A 17,040-nucleotide genomic window follows, 5' to 3' on the forward strand; every position below is an offset into this window, starting at 1 on the left:
ACAGTTACTTAATGGAGGTAAACTACAGATATTATTTATTAACAGTTACTTTATGGGAGTAAACTACAGATATTATTTATTAACAGTTATTTTATGGGAGTAAACTACAGATATTATTTATTAACAGTTACTTTATGGGAGTAAACTACAGATATTATTTATTAACAGTTACTTAATGGAGGTAAACTACAGATATTATTTATTAACAGTTACTTTATGGGGGTAAACTACAGATATTATTTATTAACAGTTACTTTATGGGGGTAAACTACAGATATTATTTATTAACAGTTACTTTTTGGGAGTAAACTACAGATATTATTTATTAACAGCTACTTTATGGGGGTAAACTACAGATATTATTTATTAACAATTACTTTTTGGGAGTAAACTACAGATATTATTTATTAACAGTTACTTTATGGGGGTAAACTACAGATATTATTTATTAACAGTTACTTTATGGGGGTAAACTACAGATATTATTTATTAACAGTTACTTTATGGGAGTAAACTACAGATATTATTTATTAACAGTTACTTTATGGGAGTAAACTACAGATATTATTTATTAACAGTTACTTTATGGGGGTAAACTACAGATATTATTTATTAACAGTTATTTTATGGGGTAAACTACAGATATTATTTATTAACAGTTATTTTATGGGGTAAACTACAGATATTATTTATTAACAGTTATTTTATGGGGTAAACTACAGATATTATTTATTAACAGTTATTTTATGGGGTAAACTACAGATATTATTTATTAACAGTTACTTTATGGGGGTAAACTACAGATATTATTTATTAACAGTTACTTTATGGGGGTAAACTACAGATATTATTTATTAACAGTTATTTTATGGGGTAAACTACAGATATTATTTATTAACAGTTATTTTATGGGGTAAACTACAGATATTATTTATTAACAGTTATTTTATGGGGTAAACTACAGATATTATTTATTAACAGTTATTTTATGGGGTAAACTACAGATATTATTTATTAACAGTTACTTAATGGGGGTAAACTACAGATATTATTTATTAACAGTTATTTTATGGGGTAAACTACAGATATTATTTATTAACAGTTACTTTATGGGAGTAAACTACAGATATTATTTATTAACAGTTACTTAATGGAGGTAAACTACAGATATTATTTATTAACAGTTACTTTATGGGAGTAAACTACAGATATTATTTATTAACAGTTACTTTATGGGAGTAAACTACAGATATTATTTATTAACAGTTACTTAATGGAGGTAAAGTACAGATATTATTTATTAACAGTTACTTTATGGGGTAAACTACAGATATTATTTATTAACAGTTATTTTATGGGAGTAAACTACAGATATTATTTATTAACAGTTACTTTATGGGAGTAAACTACAGATATTATTTATTAACAGTTACTTAATGGAGGTAAACTACAGATATTATTTATTAACAGTTACTTTATGGGGGTAAACTACAGATATTATTTATTAACAGTTACTTTATGGGGGTAAACTACAGATATTATTTATTAACAGTTACTTTTTGGGAGTAAACTACAGATATTATTTATTAACAGCTACTTTATGGGGGTAAACTACAGATATTATTTATTAACAATTACTTTTTGGGAGTAAACTACAGATATTATTTATTAACAGTTACTTTATGGGGGTAAACTACAGATATTATTTATTAACAGTTACTTTATGGGAGTAAACTACAGGTATTATTTATTAACAGTTACTTTATGGGGGTAAACTACAGATATTATTTATTAACAGTTATTTTATGGGGTAAACTACAGATATTATTTATTAACAGTTACTTAATGGAGGTAAACTACAGATATTATTTATTAACAGTTACTTTATGGGGGTAAACTACAGATATTATTTATTAACAGTTACTTTATGGGGGTAAACTACAGATATTATTTATTAACAGTTACTTTATGGGGGTAAACTACAGATATTATTTATTAACAGTTATTTTATGGGGTAAACTACAGATATTATTTATTAACAGTTATTTTATGGGGTAAACTACAGATATTATTTATTAACAGTTATTTTATGGGGTAAACTACAGATATTATTTATTAACAGTTATTTTATGGGGTAAACTACAGATATTATTTATTAACAGTTATTTTATGGGGTAAACTACAGATATTATTTATTAACAGTTACTTAATGGGGGTAAACTACAGATATTATTTATTAACAGTTATTTTATGGGGTAAACTACAGATATTATTTATTAACAGTTACTTTATGGGAGTAAACTACAGATATTATTTATTAACAGTTACTTAATGGAGGTAAACTACAGATATTATTTATTAACAGTTACTTTATGGGAGTAAACTACAGATATTATTTATTAACAGTTACTTTATGGGAGTAAACTACAGATATTATTTATTAACAGTTACTTAATGGAGGTAAAGTACAGATATTATTTATTAACAGTTACTTTATGGGGGTAAACTACAGATATTATTTATTAACAGTTATTTTATGGGAGTAAACTACAGATATTATTTATTAACAGTTACTTTATGGGAGTAAACTACAGATATTATTTATTAACAGTTACTTAATGGAGGTAAACTACAGATATTATTTATTAACAGTTACTTTATGGGGTAAACTACAGATATTATTTATTAACAGTTACTTTATGGGGGTAAACTACAGATATTATTTATTAACAATTACTTTTTGGGAGTAAACTACAGATATTATTTATTAACAGTTACTTTATGGGGGTAAACTACAGATATTATTTATTAACAGTTACTTTATGGGAGTAAACTACAGATATTATTTATTAACAGTTACTTAATGGAGGTAAACTACAGATATTATTTATTAACAGTTACTTTATGGGGGTAAGCTACAAATATTATTTATTAACAGTTACTTAATGGAGGTAAACTACAGATATTATTTATTAACAGTTACTTTATGGGGGTAAACTACAGATATTATTTATTAACAGTTACTTTTTGGGAGTAAACTACAGATATTATTTATTAACAGTTACTTAATGGAGGTAAACTACAGATATTATTTATTAACAGTTACTTAATGGAGGTAAACTACAGATATTATTTATTAACAGTTACTTTATGGGAGTAAACTACAGATATTATTTATTAACAGTTACTTAATGGAGGTAAAGTACAGATATTATTTATTAACAGTTACTTTATGGGGTAAACTACAGATATTATTTATTAACAGTTACTTTTGGGAGTAAACTACAGATATTATTTATTAACAGTTACTTAATGGAGGTAAACTACAGATATTATTTATTAACAGTTACTTTATGGGAGTAAACTACAGGTATTATTTATTAACAGTTACTTTATGGGGGTAAACTACAGATATTATTTATTAACAGTTATTTTATGGGGTAAACTACAGATATTATTTATTAACAGTTATTTTATGGGGTAAACTACAGATATTATTTATTAACAGTTACTTTATGGGGGTAAACTACAGATATTATTTATTAACAGTTACTTTATGGGGGTAAACTACAGATATTATTTATTAACAGTTACTTTTTGGGAGTAAACTACAGATATTATTTATTAACAGTTACTTTTTGGGAGTAAACTACAGATATTATTTATTAACAGTTACTTTATGGGAGTAAACTACAGATATTATTTATTAACAGTTACTTAATGGAGGTAAACTACAGATATTATTTATTAACAGTTACTTTATGGGGGTAAACTACAAATATTATTTATTAACAGTTACTTAATGGAGGTAAACTACAGATATTATTTATTAACAGTTACTTTATGGGGGTAAACTACAGATATTATTTATTAACAGTTACTTTTTGGGAGTAAACTACAGATATTATTTATTAACAGTTACTTAATGGAGGTAAACTACAGATATTATTTATTAACAGTTACTTAATGGAGGTAAACTACAGATATTATTTATTAACAGCTACTTTTTGGGGGTAAACTACAAATATTATTTATTAACAGTTACTTTATGGGAGTAAACTACAAATATTATTTACTAACAGTTTTTGCACAGAAGAAAGAAAGTTTATTAAGTTTCATTAAAATATGAACCAATGTTTAGTTATACTGAAGAATTATTTTAAAACAAGCATTACTTCATTTCCTGTCCAGTGCTACAAGCATAGTAGTAAGTGCTAATCACTGTATACTGCATTGTATCTTTTTGTCCTGTCTATGAAGTTCTGTTATAAATTATTGTTTATTTATATATTATAGCTTTGTTTCTGATTAATCAAAGTATACTTTGATGAATTCCAGGCAGTGTTTCTGTAAATAACATGAAGTTCTGTGATAAACTAGTAAATAAGTTGTTACTAGACTCTTCTGTTTAGTACCATCTAACTTGTAACAGTACACCATGTTTAGTATCATCTGACTTGTAACACTACACCATGTTTAGTACCATCTGACTTTTAACAGTACACCATGTTTAACCCATCTAACTTGTAACAGTACACCATGTTTAGTATCATCTGACTTGTAACAGTACACCATGTTTATAACCATCTGACTTGTAATAATGCACAGTGTTAGTACCATTTGATTTGTCAAAATACACTATGTTTAGTACCATTTGATTTATCAAAATACACCATGTTTAGCACCATCTGACTTGTAACAGTACACTGTGTTTAGTACCATCTGACTTGTAATAATGCACAGTGTCAGTACCATTTGATTTGTCAATGTACACTATGTTTAGCACCATTTGATTTATCAAAATACACCATGTTTAGCACCATCTGACTTGTAACAGTACACCATGTTTTTAACCATCTGACTTGTAACACTATGCCATGATTAGTACCATCTGACTTGTAACACTACACCGTGTTTAGTACCATCTGACTTCTAACACTACACCGTGTTTAGTACCATCTGACTTCTAATAATGCACAGTGTTAGTACCATTTGATTTGTCAAAATACACTATGTTTGGCACCATTTGATTTATCAAAATGCACCATGTTTAGTACCATCTGACTTATAATAATGCACAGTGTTAGTACCATTTGATTTGTCAAAATACACTATGTTTGGCACCATTTGATTTATCAAAATACACCATGTTTTTTTACCATCTGACTTGTAACAATACACCATGTTTTTTTACCATCTGACTTGTAACACTATGACATGTTGAGTATCATCTGACTTGTAACACTACACCATGTTTTGTACCATCTGACTTGTAATAATGCACAGTGTTAGAACCATTTGATTTGTCAAAATATACTGTTTAGTACCATCTGACTTGTAACAGTACACCATGTTTAGCACCATTTGACTTGTAACACTATGCCATGTTTAATACCAACTACACCACGTTTAGTACCATCTGATTTTTAATAGTACGTAATATTTTGTACCATTTAACTTTTTATAATACATACATAATAGTAGTATTCGAATTGATGTGTAACAATGTGAAATAATACATCATGTTTAGTACCATCTGACTTGTAAGAGTACACTATGTTTAGTATCACTTGACTTGTAATAATGCACAGTGTTAGTACCATTTGATTTGCCAAAGTACACCATGTTTAGTACCATCTGACTTGTAATGGTACACAATGTTAGTAGCATTTGATTTATTAAAATATACCATGTTTAGTACCATTGGTTTTATGATGTTACATTTAATCAAAGTCAATACCATATACTTCTGGATGTACAAATGTAGTTCAATATTAGATGTTTAATTTTTAATTCTTTGTCAGAATATACATGGTGAGGGTTTGATTAGTGTAGATTTATACTGACCACAAGTAGGATGTTGTTTGTTAATTTAGACAGTGATGTCACATTCCACAAAATCATCTAGTGTCACAGGTAGGCTTAGTTCAAGAATCATAACTCATTAAGTGGTAGTTGTCCCATGATGGGTCAGTGATATGTTTATGGACTTACAACAATAAAATCCTGAGTTCAAGTCCATGTGGTGGACAGAGCATAGATAGCCCATTCTGTAGCTTTATGCTAAAAATAAAACAACATGAACTACCACTGTTGAACTATTGATAAATGTAATTCATTTTTCAGAATCTCATTTTTTGACAGTAGAAATATTTAGTTTGGTAAATATGATCATATTACCAACTAACTGGAAAGATTAGTCTTAGCCGTACCTTCCCTGGTATTGAAATCTAGATTGGTGTCAATTTTGGTTATTTAGCATTTCCCTTTTCATGGAAGAATTGCACTTTTGGACATAATGAAACATTTAAACCATGGTTTACTATGATACAGATCTTGCATCACATAGTAATGTCTATTTTTGACATCTCTGTGTCTCAAATGAGAATAAACCATGAATGCTTCATTTCAGAATCACAGTCTATCATTGTCCACGGACGAACTAACAACCATCAGGCAAAACCTGCAGACAGAAGGAGTGGAAGTGGACCAAGAATTTGTGAGTTTTGGTTCATTAAAGTTTGTGTTGGAAGTTTCAGACTGTAATGTTTATTTAATTACTCTTGTTGACACTAGGGTAATAATCAGCTGTTCTTTAAAGTAACCCCTCAGTGGTTCGGCTGTAAGTTTGAGTATTTCTAACACTGAAGAATGGCTCTCAATGTCTACGGTGGGCACAGTACAGATAGCCCAACGTACAGCACTCTGCTTAATAACAAACAAACAAACAAACTAGCTAAAGCAGTGCCCTCTAGGGACCTGGCAGTAAACTTGAGTACTTATAACACTAAAATTTGTAGCTTTATAGTGAATACCTCACAGTTAGCTCATTTTACACCTTACTGCTTATCAACAAACAAACTTAGTGAAGAGAGCCAGGCAAAGATGAATTAATAGATTTTTTCCTTTAATCATGTATTTTATTGGGTGTACATGGGATACTGAAACATGATTTACTGCTGTTTAGAAATTAAACTACATTTCACAAAAGGCATTAATACGATTTTTTATAATTTAAGTGAGTGACTCATAAAACAGTAAATTCAAAGTCAGTTATTAACATGTTGAATGTGGTCGTATGTTTCACGTATGCTACACCGTGGTAATGATAAACTATTTATTGTGTTTTCTCTCTGAAATACATATTAAATTTGTATATTGGGTTAAGCATAAGATGATAAATGAGATAAAATAATCGGTTTTTCTCACTTCAATAACAGAAATTGTTGGGTTGTTTGTAGCTACAAAAGAATGCTGTGATTTTGATGTGTAAAATTCTGTGTGCTCATTTATTTCCAAAGATCAAAGAGATGTGGTACCCAGTGTATAGGCTTCACTTTCTGAGAAAGGCTCATAATAAAGTTCAAGAATGTAGAAAAGGATTTTATCTTTATCACCAAGGACTTGAATCAGAGGTAAGTGATGAAATTATATGTTTCATGCTACCTGATATTAGCAGGTGAAAGTCAATCAGATTTACCTGAAGATGTCTAGTATAACCAATAGTGTTTTAAAAATTTCAAAAAATTTTAGTGTGTATGAAACAGGTTGAAGTGTGTTCTCTTTGCTTCCTCCAATGGCACAGCAGTACGTTTACAGACTTATACTGCTATAAACGGGGTTTCGATACCCGTGGTGGGCAGCACACAGATAACCCATTGTGCTTAATACAAACATTCTCTATTTCAAACATTACCTAATGTTTTGGGACAACTTGGGACCTATTGGTTTATCTTGGCTGTTCCATCCCTTGAAATGAACTACTAACAAATAAACTTAAAAAAAAAACACAAATCCTAAATCTAACCCTTAACATTGACATAATTATCAAACTTTCTGCTAAACTCATTTTTACATCTTCAGCCAACATTTTCTCATACATCCTTTTTGATGTCCTAATTTATTGTTTCATCAACTTTCTTATTTTTTTATAACATTCTGAGGCTTCCATTGCACTAGTAGATTTAATAATTTTAAATTTATGATGTTTTTCTTTAATTTTATCTCTTAAACTCTGTGTGAGCCTACAATTTGTACTACAAGTTATTCTTCCTTCTCTGAAGGTTTTTTACCTTATATATTTAAAATTTATTTAAATACATTTTCCACATCTGCCCAGTTCACTACAGGTAATTCGTGTCACATCCTCCACATCTGCCCAGTTTACTACAGGTAATTCTTGTCACATCCTCCACATCTGCCCTGTTCACTACAGGTAATTCTTGTCACATCCTCCACATCTGCCCAGTTCACTACAGGTAATTCTTGTTACATCCTCCACATCTGCCCAGTTCACTACAGGTAATTCTTGTCACATCCTCCACATCTGCCCAGTTCACTACAGGTAATTCTCGTCACATCCTCCACATCTGCCCAGTTCACTACAGGTAATTCTTGTCACATCCTCCACATCTGCCCAGTTCACTACAGGTAATTCTTGTCACATCCTCCACATCTGCCCAGTTCACTGCAGGTAATTCTTGTCACATCCTCCACATCTGCCCTGTTCACTACAGGTAATTCTTGTCACATCCTCCACATCTGCCCAGTTCACTACAGATGATTCTTGTCACATCCTTCACATTTGCCCAGTTAAGTTAACTATAAATTTAAAGTAGTAGGTTCCTTGGTTAACTGATGAAGAAATACATCTTGAACAGCTTCCAGAAACCTTTCTACCTCATGGTTTGACTCTAGTATATTCCAATCTACATGTCTGAAATTAAAATCACCCATAACTATCACTTGATTAACAGCTGGAAATCTTAACAGATGAAGAATAGTTTTATGTTGAGAGAATTGAGCAGGTTAATTCTATCTTCTGTTATGATTTAGGTTTAATATTTCTGTGTATTTACAGTTGGACTGCAATGATGTGGTGCTGTTTTGGAGAATTCAAAGAATGATTCATACAACATCCAATGCGTTGAGACAACAGGTGATGAACAGAGAAGGTAAGAATACCCTGTAAGACAAAAGTAAAACAAGAAACATAAGTACTAATAATTAATGTCATAGAGTTTATGTGCAAGTTTATTAAACATCTGTTGCCTTGTGACAAGGGCTCGGCACAGCCGAGTGGTTAGGGTGCTCAACCTGCTGGCTGCTGGGCTCAGATTCAAGTTCTTGTCCCATCAAAAATGCTCACCCTCTCAGTCGTTGGGGTGTTATATTGTGATGGTCAATCTCGCTATTCATTGGTAAAAGAGTAGCCCAAGAATTGGCAGTGGGTGGTGATGACTTCCCTTTAGTCTTGCACTGCTAAATTAGGGATGGCTAGTTCAGATACCTTCGTACAGCTTTGTGTGAAATTTGAAACAAACCAAGCCTTGCGTAAAGTAATAGAAAGTCTGTACTTAGTGAACCTAGAGCATGAACCAAATGCTTCAGTATATAAAAAACAAGTCACAGTGAACCAGATAAATCATTTTAACCAGATGTAGTCAACATAAATAAGTAATGGTCAGTTACTAGAAACTTGGGTATGAAGTAGGCAGTAAACCACTGTATTTGTTACATGATTGTAAAACCTGAGGGTCATTATATAAACAAAACTATTTTATAGATAGCTCGTGTTTCTGGTTTTATTGTTAGTGTTGCTTTTTATTAATATATTTTAGACAGTTTTATAACTCGTTGTAATGGCGAATGTGGATACAAAATTACAATTGGACACTATGGTAGAACCAGTTCATCTGGTTTTTTTCTGCAGCTCGTCGGCTGGAGAAAGAAATCAAGGAAGTTCTAGAGGACTACGGTCAAGACCGAGAGAAGAAGGTCCATCTTTTAAGAGGAAGAAGGGTGGAGCTAGCAGAAGAATTGAGTATGCCGATACACTCTGTAACGTTAAGGTTTCTTTGACTTGTTTAGAGCTAGCAGAAGAATTGAGTATGCCGATACACTCTCTAACGTTAAGGTTTCTTTGACTTGTTTAGAGCTAGCAGAAGAATTGAGTATGCCGATACACTCTGTAACGTTAAGGTTTCTTTGACTTGTTTAATTTAGGAAAACTTCTCGAGCTGTTGAAAAACGAGAATGATTAGAATGTGAACATTTTCTATGATAGAGGAATTGACCTTTGAAGTCCAAAGATAAAGAGCTGCTACACCTGTTATTTTTTTAAATTATGTAAAAATCATTATTTCTTTTTTTAAAATAAACAAAAAACCATTTTAAAGGGACCTAGAAATTTGAAGTTGAACCTTTTTTTTTAACCCAGAACTTTCGGTATTGTATTCATGTAAGTAAAATCTCCACTTAATATTTGAAGTTCTATAAAAACCTTTATTTTTGTTTAAAAACAGACCAAAAAATATTAAAAAAATAAAAATTTGAAGGTGAACCTTAATTTTAACACACAATTTTGAATACTGTATTAATGCATTATCATAAGATAATTTTACTTTCTTCGTATTATCAAAATATAATTGTATGTTTCTAATATTATCACAGTGAGGATGGAGCCACCTGTCGGTAACACTAGAGATTTATCGTGTTTTTTAGTATACTTTTCCTTTCTTTTTTTTTTATTCTGTGTATTTTGTTTTCTCAAAAATGTGTAAAATACTAGTGTGCCATAGAATGCATACAGCGCATGCGTCATTTTAGTTTCTAATAAGCATAAGGTAAAAAATTCTACTTTCGTGTTGTGTATATGTATGTTATAAGCTATTCATTATGTGAGGTGTTTGTGTTACGTTTGCAGCTAGTAGTTAATCCATGTGTAGGTCTATTAATAAACGTTTATCCACCTCTAATGTTGTTGTAATGGTTTCAGGGCGGTCACGAAAGAGACGGTGTGACAAACTGTTTCTAGTCGTATTCGTTTGTTGTTTTTTTCGGGTTTTTTTAAGCTGCTGATAACTCCCCTTTTGGATTAAATTTGGTTGCAAAAAAAAATTGTACTTAAAATATACGAAATGCCATTTTTTGTGGGGGGGTGGGTGGGGAAGATTCGGAGGTCACAGGTTATCTTTTCACTCCCGTCTGTGTTCCTTTGTTCGTCAGCAAGGCTTCTCGAAAACGGCTAAATGGGTTTTGACGAAAGTTCGTATATATTTGAACTATGACCCAACTTAAAAGCGATTAACTTTTGGATGGTTAAGGTCACGAAAATATAAAAAAAGGAAAAAATCCCTGTCTTTTAACATGGAGACCGATTTTCCACACTGTTTTTGGTTTATAAATCAGTCAAAAACAATTGAATTTTTATGAAATTTGGTGGACATATGAAGAATGTTGTACAACATTGTTCTTCCAAAAATGGCCCGTTGGTGACGACGGACGGACACGTTTTTGTGTTTTTGAGAGTCGAGTATGATCATCGCTACGTGGCCAGAAGTATGCCCTCTACTGAATGCCCTTGTAGTTTATTTATATGTTTAATTTAAAGTAAAAATTAGAAACATTAGCTAACTTTTCAGTTTGAGAGATCTGCCGTAAGGTGACACTTTTTAGCATTTGATATTTCGAGACTTAGTACCACAGATTTTATCTCCTCCACAATCTGGTGAAGAGCGCAGATGGTAAACCCATCACGTTATCTTTTCTTGCGGACGGCTTCTTTTGATGTTCTTTCGGGCCGGTCACACCATAGAACACACGAGTGTTTCAGTCCTTGTTATAAACTGAAGACCAGTACAATGTGATGAACCGTGTAATTCACCTGGCTGTACAAAGAGGATTTACGTAGGAGGAACAAACATCTCGTGAGTCTTGTATCCAGGATTATCCCTTCCTTCACGTAAACGTGTGTGTGTGTTGCGCGTATCAAAACGTAAACACTTATTTCTGGAACGTTAAAAAGTGTTTCAAACTCTTTCAATTCATTTAAATACCTGAAACAACTAGTGAACGTATGTATTAATTATTTGGGATCTATTTGTCAGAGTGCTTTCGAAGAAGACTCGTCCCGTTTTGTTCCATTGTTTTCGAATACTGAAGGAAACGTCCCGGCGTCCTCCTTTGTTTTCCTCTGAGACACGAGGGATCTTCCCATGAAAAGAGCCGATAGGGGAAGTCGCCGAGAAGAATTCTCGTCGCTTCTGATCGCGAGAGGTTTCGCACTAAACTTGTGAAACGTCACCTGACTGACCTCTACGGTGGATTACACCAGATTTGTCAGGGATGAGCCGTGATGTTTGAATGGAACCCATTAAGTGTGGTTTATAGACGTACCATATGTTGGGTTTCACCTGATTTGATCTGGTGTGGTCACCGTAAACAGATTGACAAGATGATTGGTATAGGTGGCGCTAGTCATAGTTGTAGCAACGTTGTTAACAGGTGGTGGGAAAGGACGGGTCGTAGGCGATTCTTAAAGACGAAGGCCCTTGGTATGTGGCTATCTATGCACAATTATCCTCCACATGCTATTTATATACTAGTGATTTGCAAAAACCCAGTCTTTATTATTTTTTTTTAATGTTTATACTGACAACTTGTTTTTAACTGAACGAAGTTTCGGCCCATCTGTATTTACCCTAATCAAGTGAGTTCAACCGAATTTTCTTCCCTGCCTACCGGAATATCCATTTCAATAATATGAGGCCTTTAGTTCCTTTTTATTAGTTGTATTTTTGTTCAGCAGTCATACCAAGCGTGAAGCGCGTGTATACCCGATTCGATTTTATTACTCATCAGGATATCTGCCAGCCTACCCTCAAATTGTAATTCTTTTAGGCAGGATTAGAATAATTAATTTATGAGACTTCGGGTATGGTGTAATACATCGATAGAAAGGGTTTAACCTCCCGAGTCGAGAACTGTAACTATATTTTCAACCAGTCAAGAGATGACAGAAAAACATAGAAAAAACTCACAACTGTTCTGTGATCCTCTTTGATCTGTTCAGATGCAGCTAAAACAAAATGATAAAAAAAACTATACAGAAATCATCCGATACTGTTTAGAGTCATGTTAATATTTTCATTAGGTATTAAGCAAGAAGATGGCCCACTCCCCATTGGTACGAGTAAGTCCGAAAACCGGGCTTAGATACCTGTGATGGGGCGATAGCCCATAGTGTAACTTTGTGTCCAGTCACAAACTAATAAAACAGATTGCGATGGAACTTAGTCTGTGGACTATGAGTTCAAAACGTTTTATTTATAGATGACGTCTGTTTACATACTAGATTTGTTTATATCAAGTCTGTTTACATACTAGATTTGTTTATATCAAGTCTGTTTACATACTAGATTTGTTTATATCAAGCCTGTTTACATCCTAGATTTGTTTATATCAAGCCTGTTTACATCCTAGATTTGTTTATATCAAGCCTGTTCACATTCTAAATTTGTTTATATCAAGCCTGTTTACAACCTAGATTTGTTTATATCAAGCCTGTTTACAACCTAGATTTGTTTATATCAAGCCTGTTTACAACCTAGATTTGTTTATATCAAGCCTGTTTACAACCTAGATTTGTTTATATCAAGCCTGTTTACATCCTAGATTTGTTTATATCAAGCCTGTTTACATCCTAGATTTGTTTATATCAAGCCTGTTCACATCCTAAATTTGTTTATATCAAGCCTGTTTACATCCTAGATTTGTTTATATCAAGCCTGTTCACATCCTAGATTTGTTTATATCAAGCCTGTTTACATCCTAGATTTGTTTATATCAAGCCTGTTCACATCCTAGATTTGTTTATATCAAGCCTGTTCACATCCTAAATTTGTTTATATCAAGCCTGTTTACATCCTAAATTTGTTTATATCAAGCCTGTTTACATCCTAAATTTGTTTATATCAAGCCTGTTTACATCCTAAATTTGTTTATATCAAGCCTGTTTACATCCTAAATTTGTTTATATCAAGCCTGTTTACATCCTAAATTTGTTTATATCAAGCCTGTTTACATCCTAGATTTGTTTATATCAAGCCTGTTTACATCCTAGATTTGTTTATATCAAGCCTGTTCACATCCTAAATTTGTTTATATCAAGCCTGTTTACATCCTAAATTTGTTTATATCAAGCCTGTTTACATCCTAGATTTGTTTATATCAAGCCTGTTTACATCCTAGATTTGTTTATATCAAGCCTGTTTACATCCTAGATTTGTTTATATCAAGCCTGTTTACATCCTAAATTTGTTTATATCAAGCCTGTTTACATCCTAGATTTGTTTATATCAAGCCTGTTTACATCCTAGATTTGTTTATATCAAGCCTGTTTACATCCTAGATTTGTTTATATCAAGCCTGTTTACATCCTAAATTTGTTTATATCAAGCCTGTTTACATCCTAGATTTGTTTATATCAAGCCTGTTTACATCCTAGATTTGTTTATATCAAGCCTGTTTACATCCTAAATTTGTTTGTATCAATTCAGTTTGTGGCAGATTTGTCACAGTGAAATATACAGATAAAATCGTAAAAGTGGCTTCAGCTACTATCTGTTTCACCTGTGTTCTTAACGTTGCTACTGTCCGTCACAACTGTGTTCTTATCGTTGCTACTGTCCGTCACAACTGTGTTCTTATCGTTGCTACTGTCCGTCACAACTGTGTTCTTATCGTTGCTACTGTCCGTCACAACTGTGTTCTTATCGTTGCTACTGTCCATCACAACTGTGTTCCTTACGTTTCAACTGTGTTCTTTACGTTGCTACTGTCCATCACAACTGTGTTCTTATCGTTGCTACTGTCCATCACAACTGTGTTCTTATCGTTGCTACTGTCCATCACAACTGTGTTCCTTACGTTGCAACTGTGTTCTTTACGTTGCTACTGTCTGTCACAACTGTGTTCTTTACGTTGCTACTGTCCGTCACAACTGTGTTCTTTACGTTGCTACTGTCCATCACAACTGTGTTCTTTACGTTGCTACTGTCCATCACAACTGTGTTCTTATCGTTGCTACTGTCCATCACAACTGTGTTCCTTACGTTGCAACTGTGTTCTTTACGTTGCTACTGTCTGTCACAACTGTGTTCTTTACGTTGCTACTGTCCATCACAACTGTGTTCTTATCGTTGCTACTGTCCATCACAACTGTGTTCTTTACGTTGCTACTGTCCATCACAACTGTGTTCTTTACGTTGCTACTGTCCATCACAACTGTGTTCTTTACGTTGCTACTGTCCATCACAACTGTGTTCTTATCGTTGCTACTGTCCATCACAACTGTGTTCCTTACGTTGCAACTGTGTTCTTTACGTTGCTACTGTCTGTCACAACTGTGTTCTTTACGTTGCTACTGTCCATCACAACTGTGTTCTTATCGTTGCTACTGTCCATCACAACTGTGTTCTTATCGTTGCTACTGTCCATCACAACTGTGTTCTTTACGTTGCTACTGTCCATCACAACTGTGTTCTTATCGTTGCTACTGTCCGTCACAACTGTGTTCTTATCGTTGCTACTGTCCGTCACAACTGTGTTCTTATCGTTGCTACTGTCCGTCACAACTGTGTTCTTTACGTTCCTACTGACCGTCACAGCTGTATTCTTTACGTTGCTACTGACCATCACAGCTGTGTTCTTATCGTTGCTACTGTCCATCACAACTGTGTTCTTATCGTTGCTACTGTCCATCACAACTGTGTTCTTATCGTTGCTACTGTCCATCACAACTGTGTTCTTATCGTTGCTACTGTCCGTCACAACTGTGTTCTTTACGTTCCTACTGACCGTCACAGCTGTATTCTTTACGTTCCTACTGACCGTCACAGCTGTATTCTTTACGTTGCTACTGACCATCACAGCTGTGTTCTTATCGTTGCTACTGTCCATCACAACTGTGTTCTTATCGTTGCTACTGTCCATCACAACTGTGTTCTTATCGTTGCTACTGTCCATCACAACTGTGTTCTTATCGTTGCTACTGTCCGTCACAACTGTGTTCTTTACGTTCCTACTGACCGTCACAGCTGTATTCTTTACGTTGCTACTGTCCATCACAGCTGTGTTCTTATCGTTGCTACTGTCCATCACAACTGTGTTCTTATCGTTGCTACTGTCCGTCACAACTGTGTTCTTTACGTTCCTACTGACCGTCACAGCTGTATTCTTTACGTTGCTACTGACCATCACAGCTGTGTTCTTATCGTTGCTACTGACCATCACAGCTGTGTTCTTATCGTTGCTACTGTCCATCACAACTGTGTTCTTATCGTTGCTACTGTCCATCACAACTGTGTTCCTTACGTTGCTACTGTCTGTCACAACTGTGTTCTTTACGTTGCTACTGTCCATCACAACTGTGTTCTTATCGTTGCTACTGTCCATCACAACTGTGTTCTTATCGTTGCTACTGTCCATCACAACTGTGTTCTTATCGTTGCTACTGTCCGTCACAACTGTATTTTTTGCGTTGCTACTGACCGTCACAGCTGTATTTTTTACGTTGCTACTGACCATCACAGCTGTATTTTTTACGTTGCTACTGACCATCACAGCTGTGTTCTTATCGTTGCTACTGTCCATCACAACTGTGTTCTTATCGTTGCTACTGTCCATCACAACTGTGTTCTTATCGTTGCTACTGTCCATCACAACTGTGTTCTTATCGTTGCTACTGTCCATCACAACTGTGTTCTTATCGTTGCTACTGTCCGTCACAACTGTATTTTTTACGTTGCTACTGACCGTCACAGCTGTATTTTTTACGTTGCTACTGACCATCACAGCTGTATTTTTTACGTTGCTACTGACCATCACAGCTGTGTTCTTATCGTTGCTACTGTCCATCACAACTGTGTTCTTTACGTTGCTGCTGACCATTTCAGTCATTTCTTTCATCTTACAAAAAGCCATTCGTTACTTGTGCATGCAGCTTGTAACCTGTGGTAAATGATGTGTTAATACTTTGTGTATGTAACTAAAGTAGAACTAATGATAGGTCGTGAGTTTCAGTTACGTAACTAGATCGTAGAACACGTAGTGTGATGGTTATCAGTTACGTATCTAGACCACGGAACACGTATTGTGGTGGTTATCAGTTACGTAACTAGATCGTAGAACACGTAGTGTGGTGGTTATCAGTTACGTATCTAGACCTCGGAACACGTAGTGTGGTGGTTATCAGTTACG

General features: G+C 33.6%; 1 protein-coding gene across 1 annotated transcript in view; it reads left to right on the forward strand.

Moving 5' to 3' along the window:
* Window positions 1-17,040, forward strand: part of Opa1 (Opa1 mitochondrial dynamin like GTPase) — a 71,090-nt gene that overhangs the window by 51,730 nt on the left and 2,320 nt on the right. The window contains exons 24-27 of the mRNA XM_076509074.1: window positions 6,413-6,499; window positions 7,302-7,415; window positions 8,861-8,954; window positions 9,713-9,823. Coding sequence (XP_076365189.1) covers window positions 6,413-6,499; window positions 7,302-7,415; window positions 8,861-8,954; window positions 9,713-9,823 — 406 coding nt within the window. The remainder of the gene's footprint in view (window positions 1-6,412; window positions 6,500-7,301; window positions 7,416-8,860; window positions 8,955-9,712; window positions 9,824-17,040) is intronic.

Source organism: Tachypleus tridentatus, chromosome 6 (genome assembly GCF_004210375.1).
Source record: "Tachypleus tridentatus isolate NWPU-2018 chromosome 6, ASM421037v1, whole genome shotgun sequence".
In the NCBI taxonomy this organism is placed as follows: domain Eukaryota; kingdom Metazoa; phylum Arthropoda; class Merostomata; order Xiphosura; family Limulidae; genus Tachypleus; species Tachypleus tridentatus.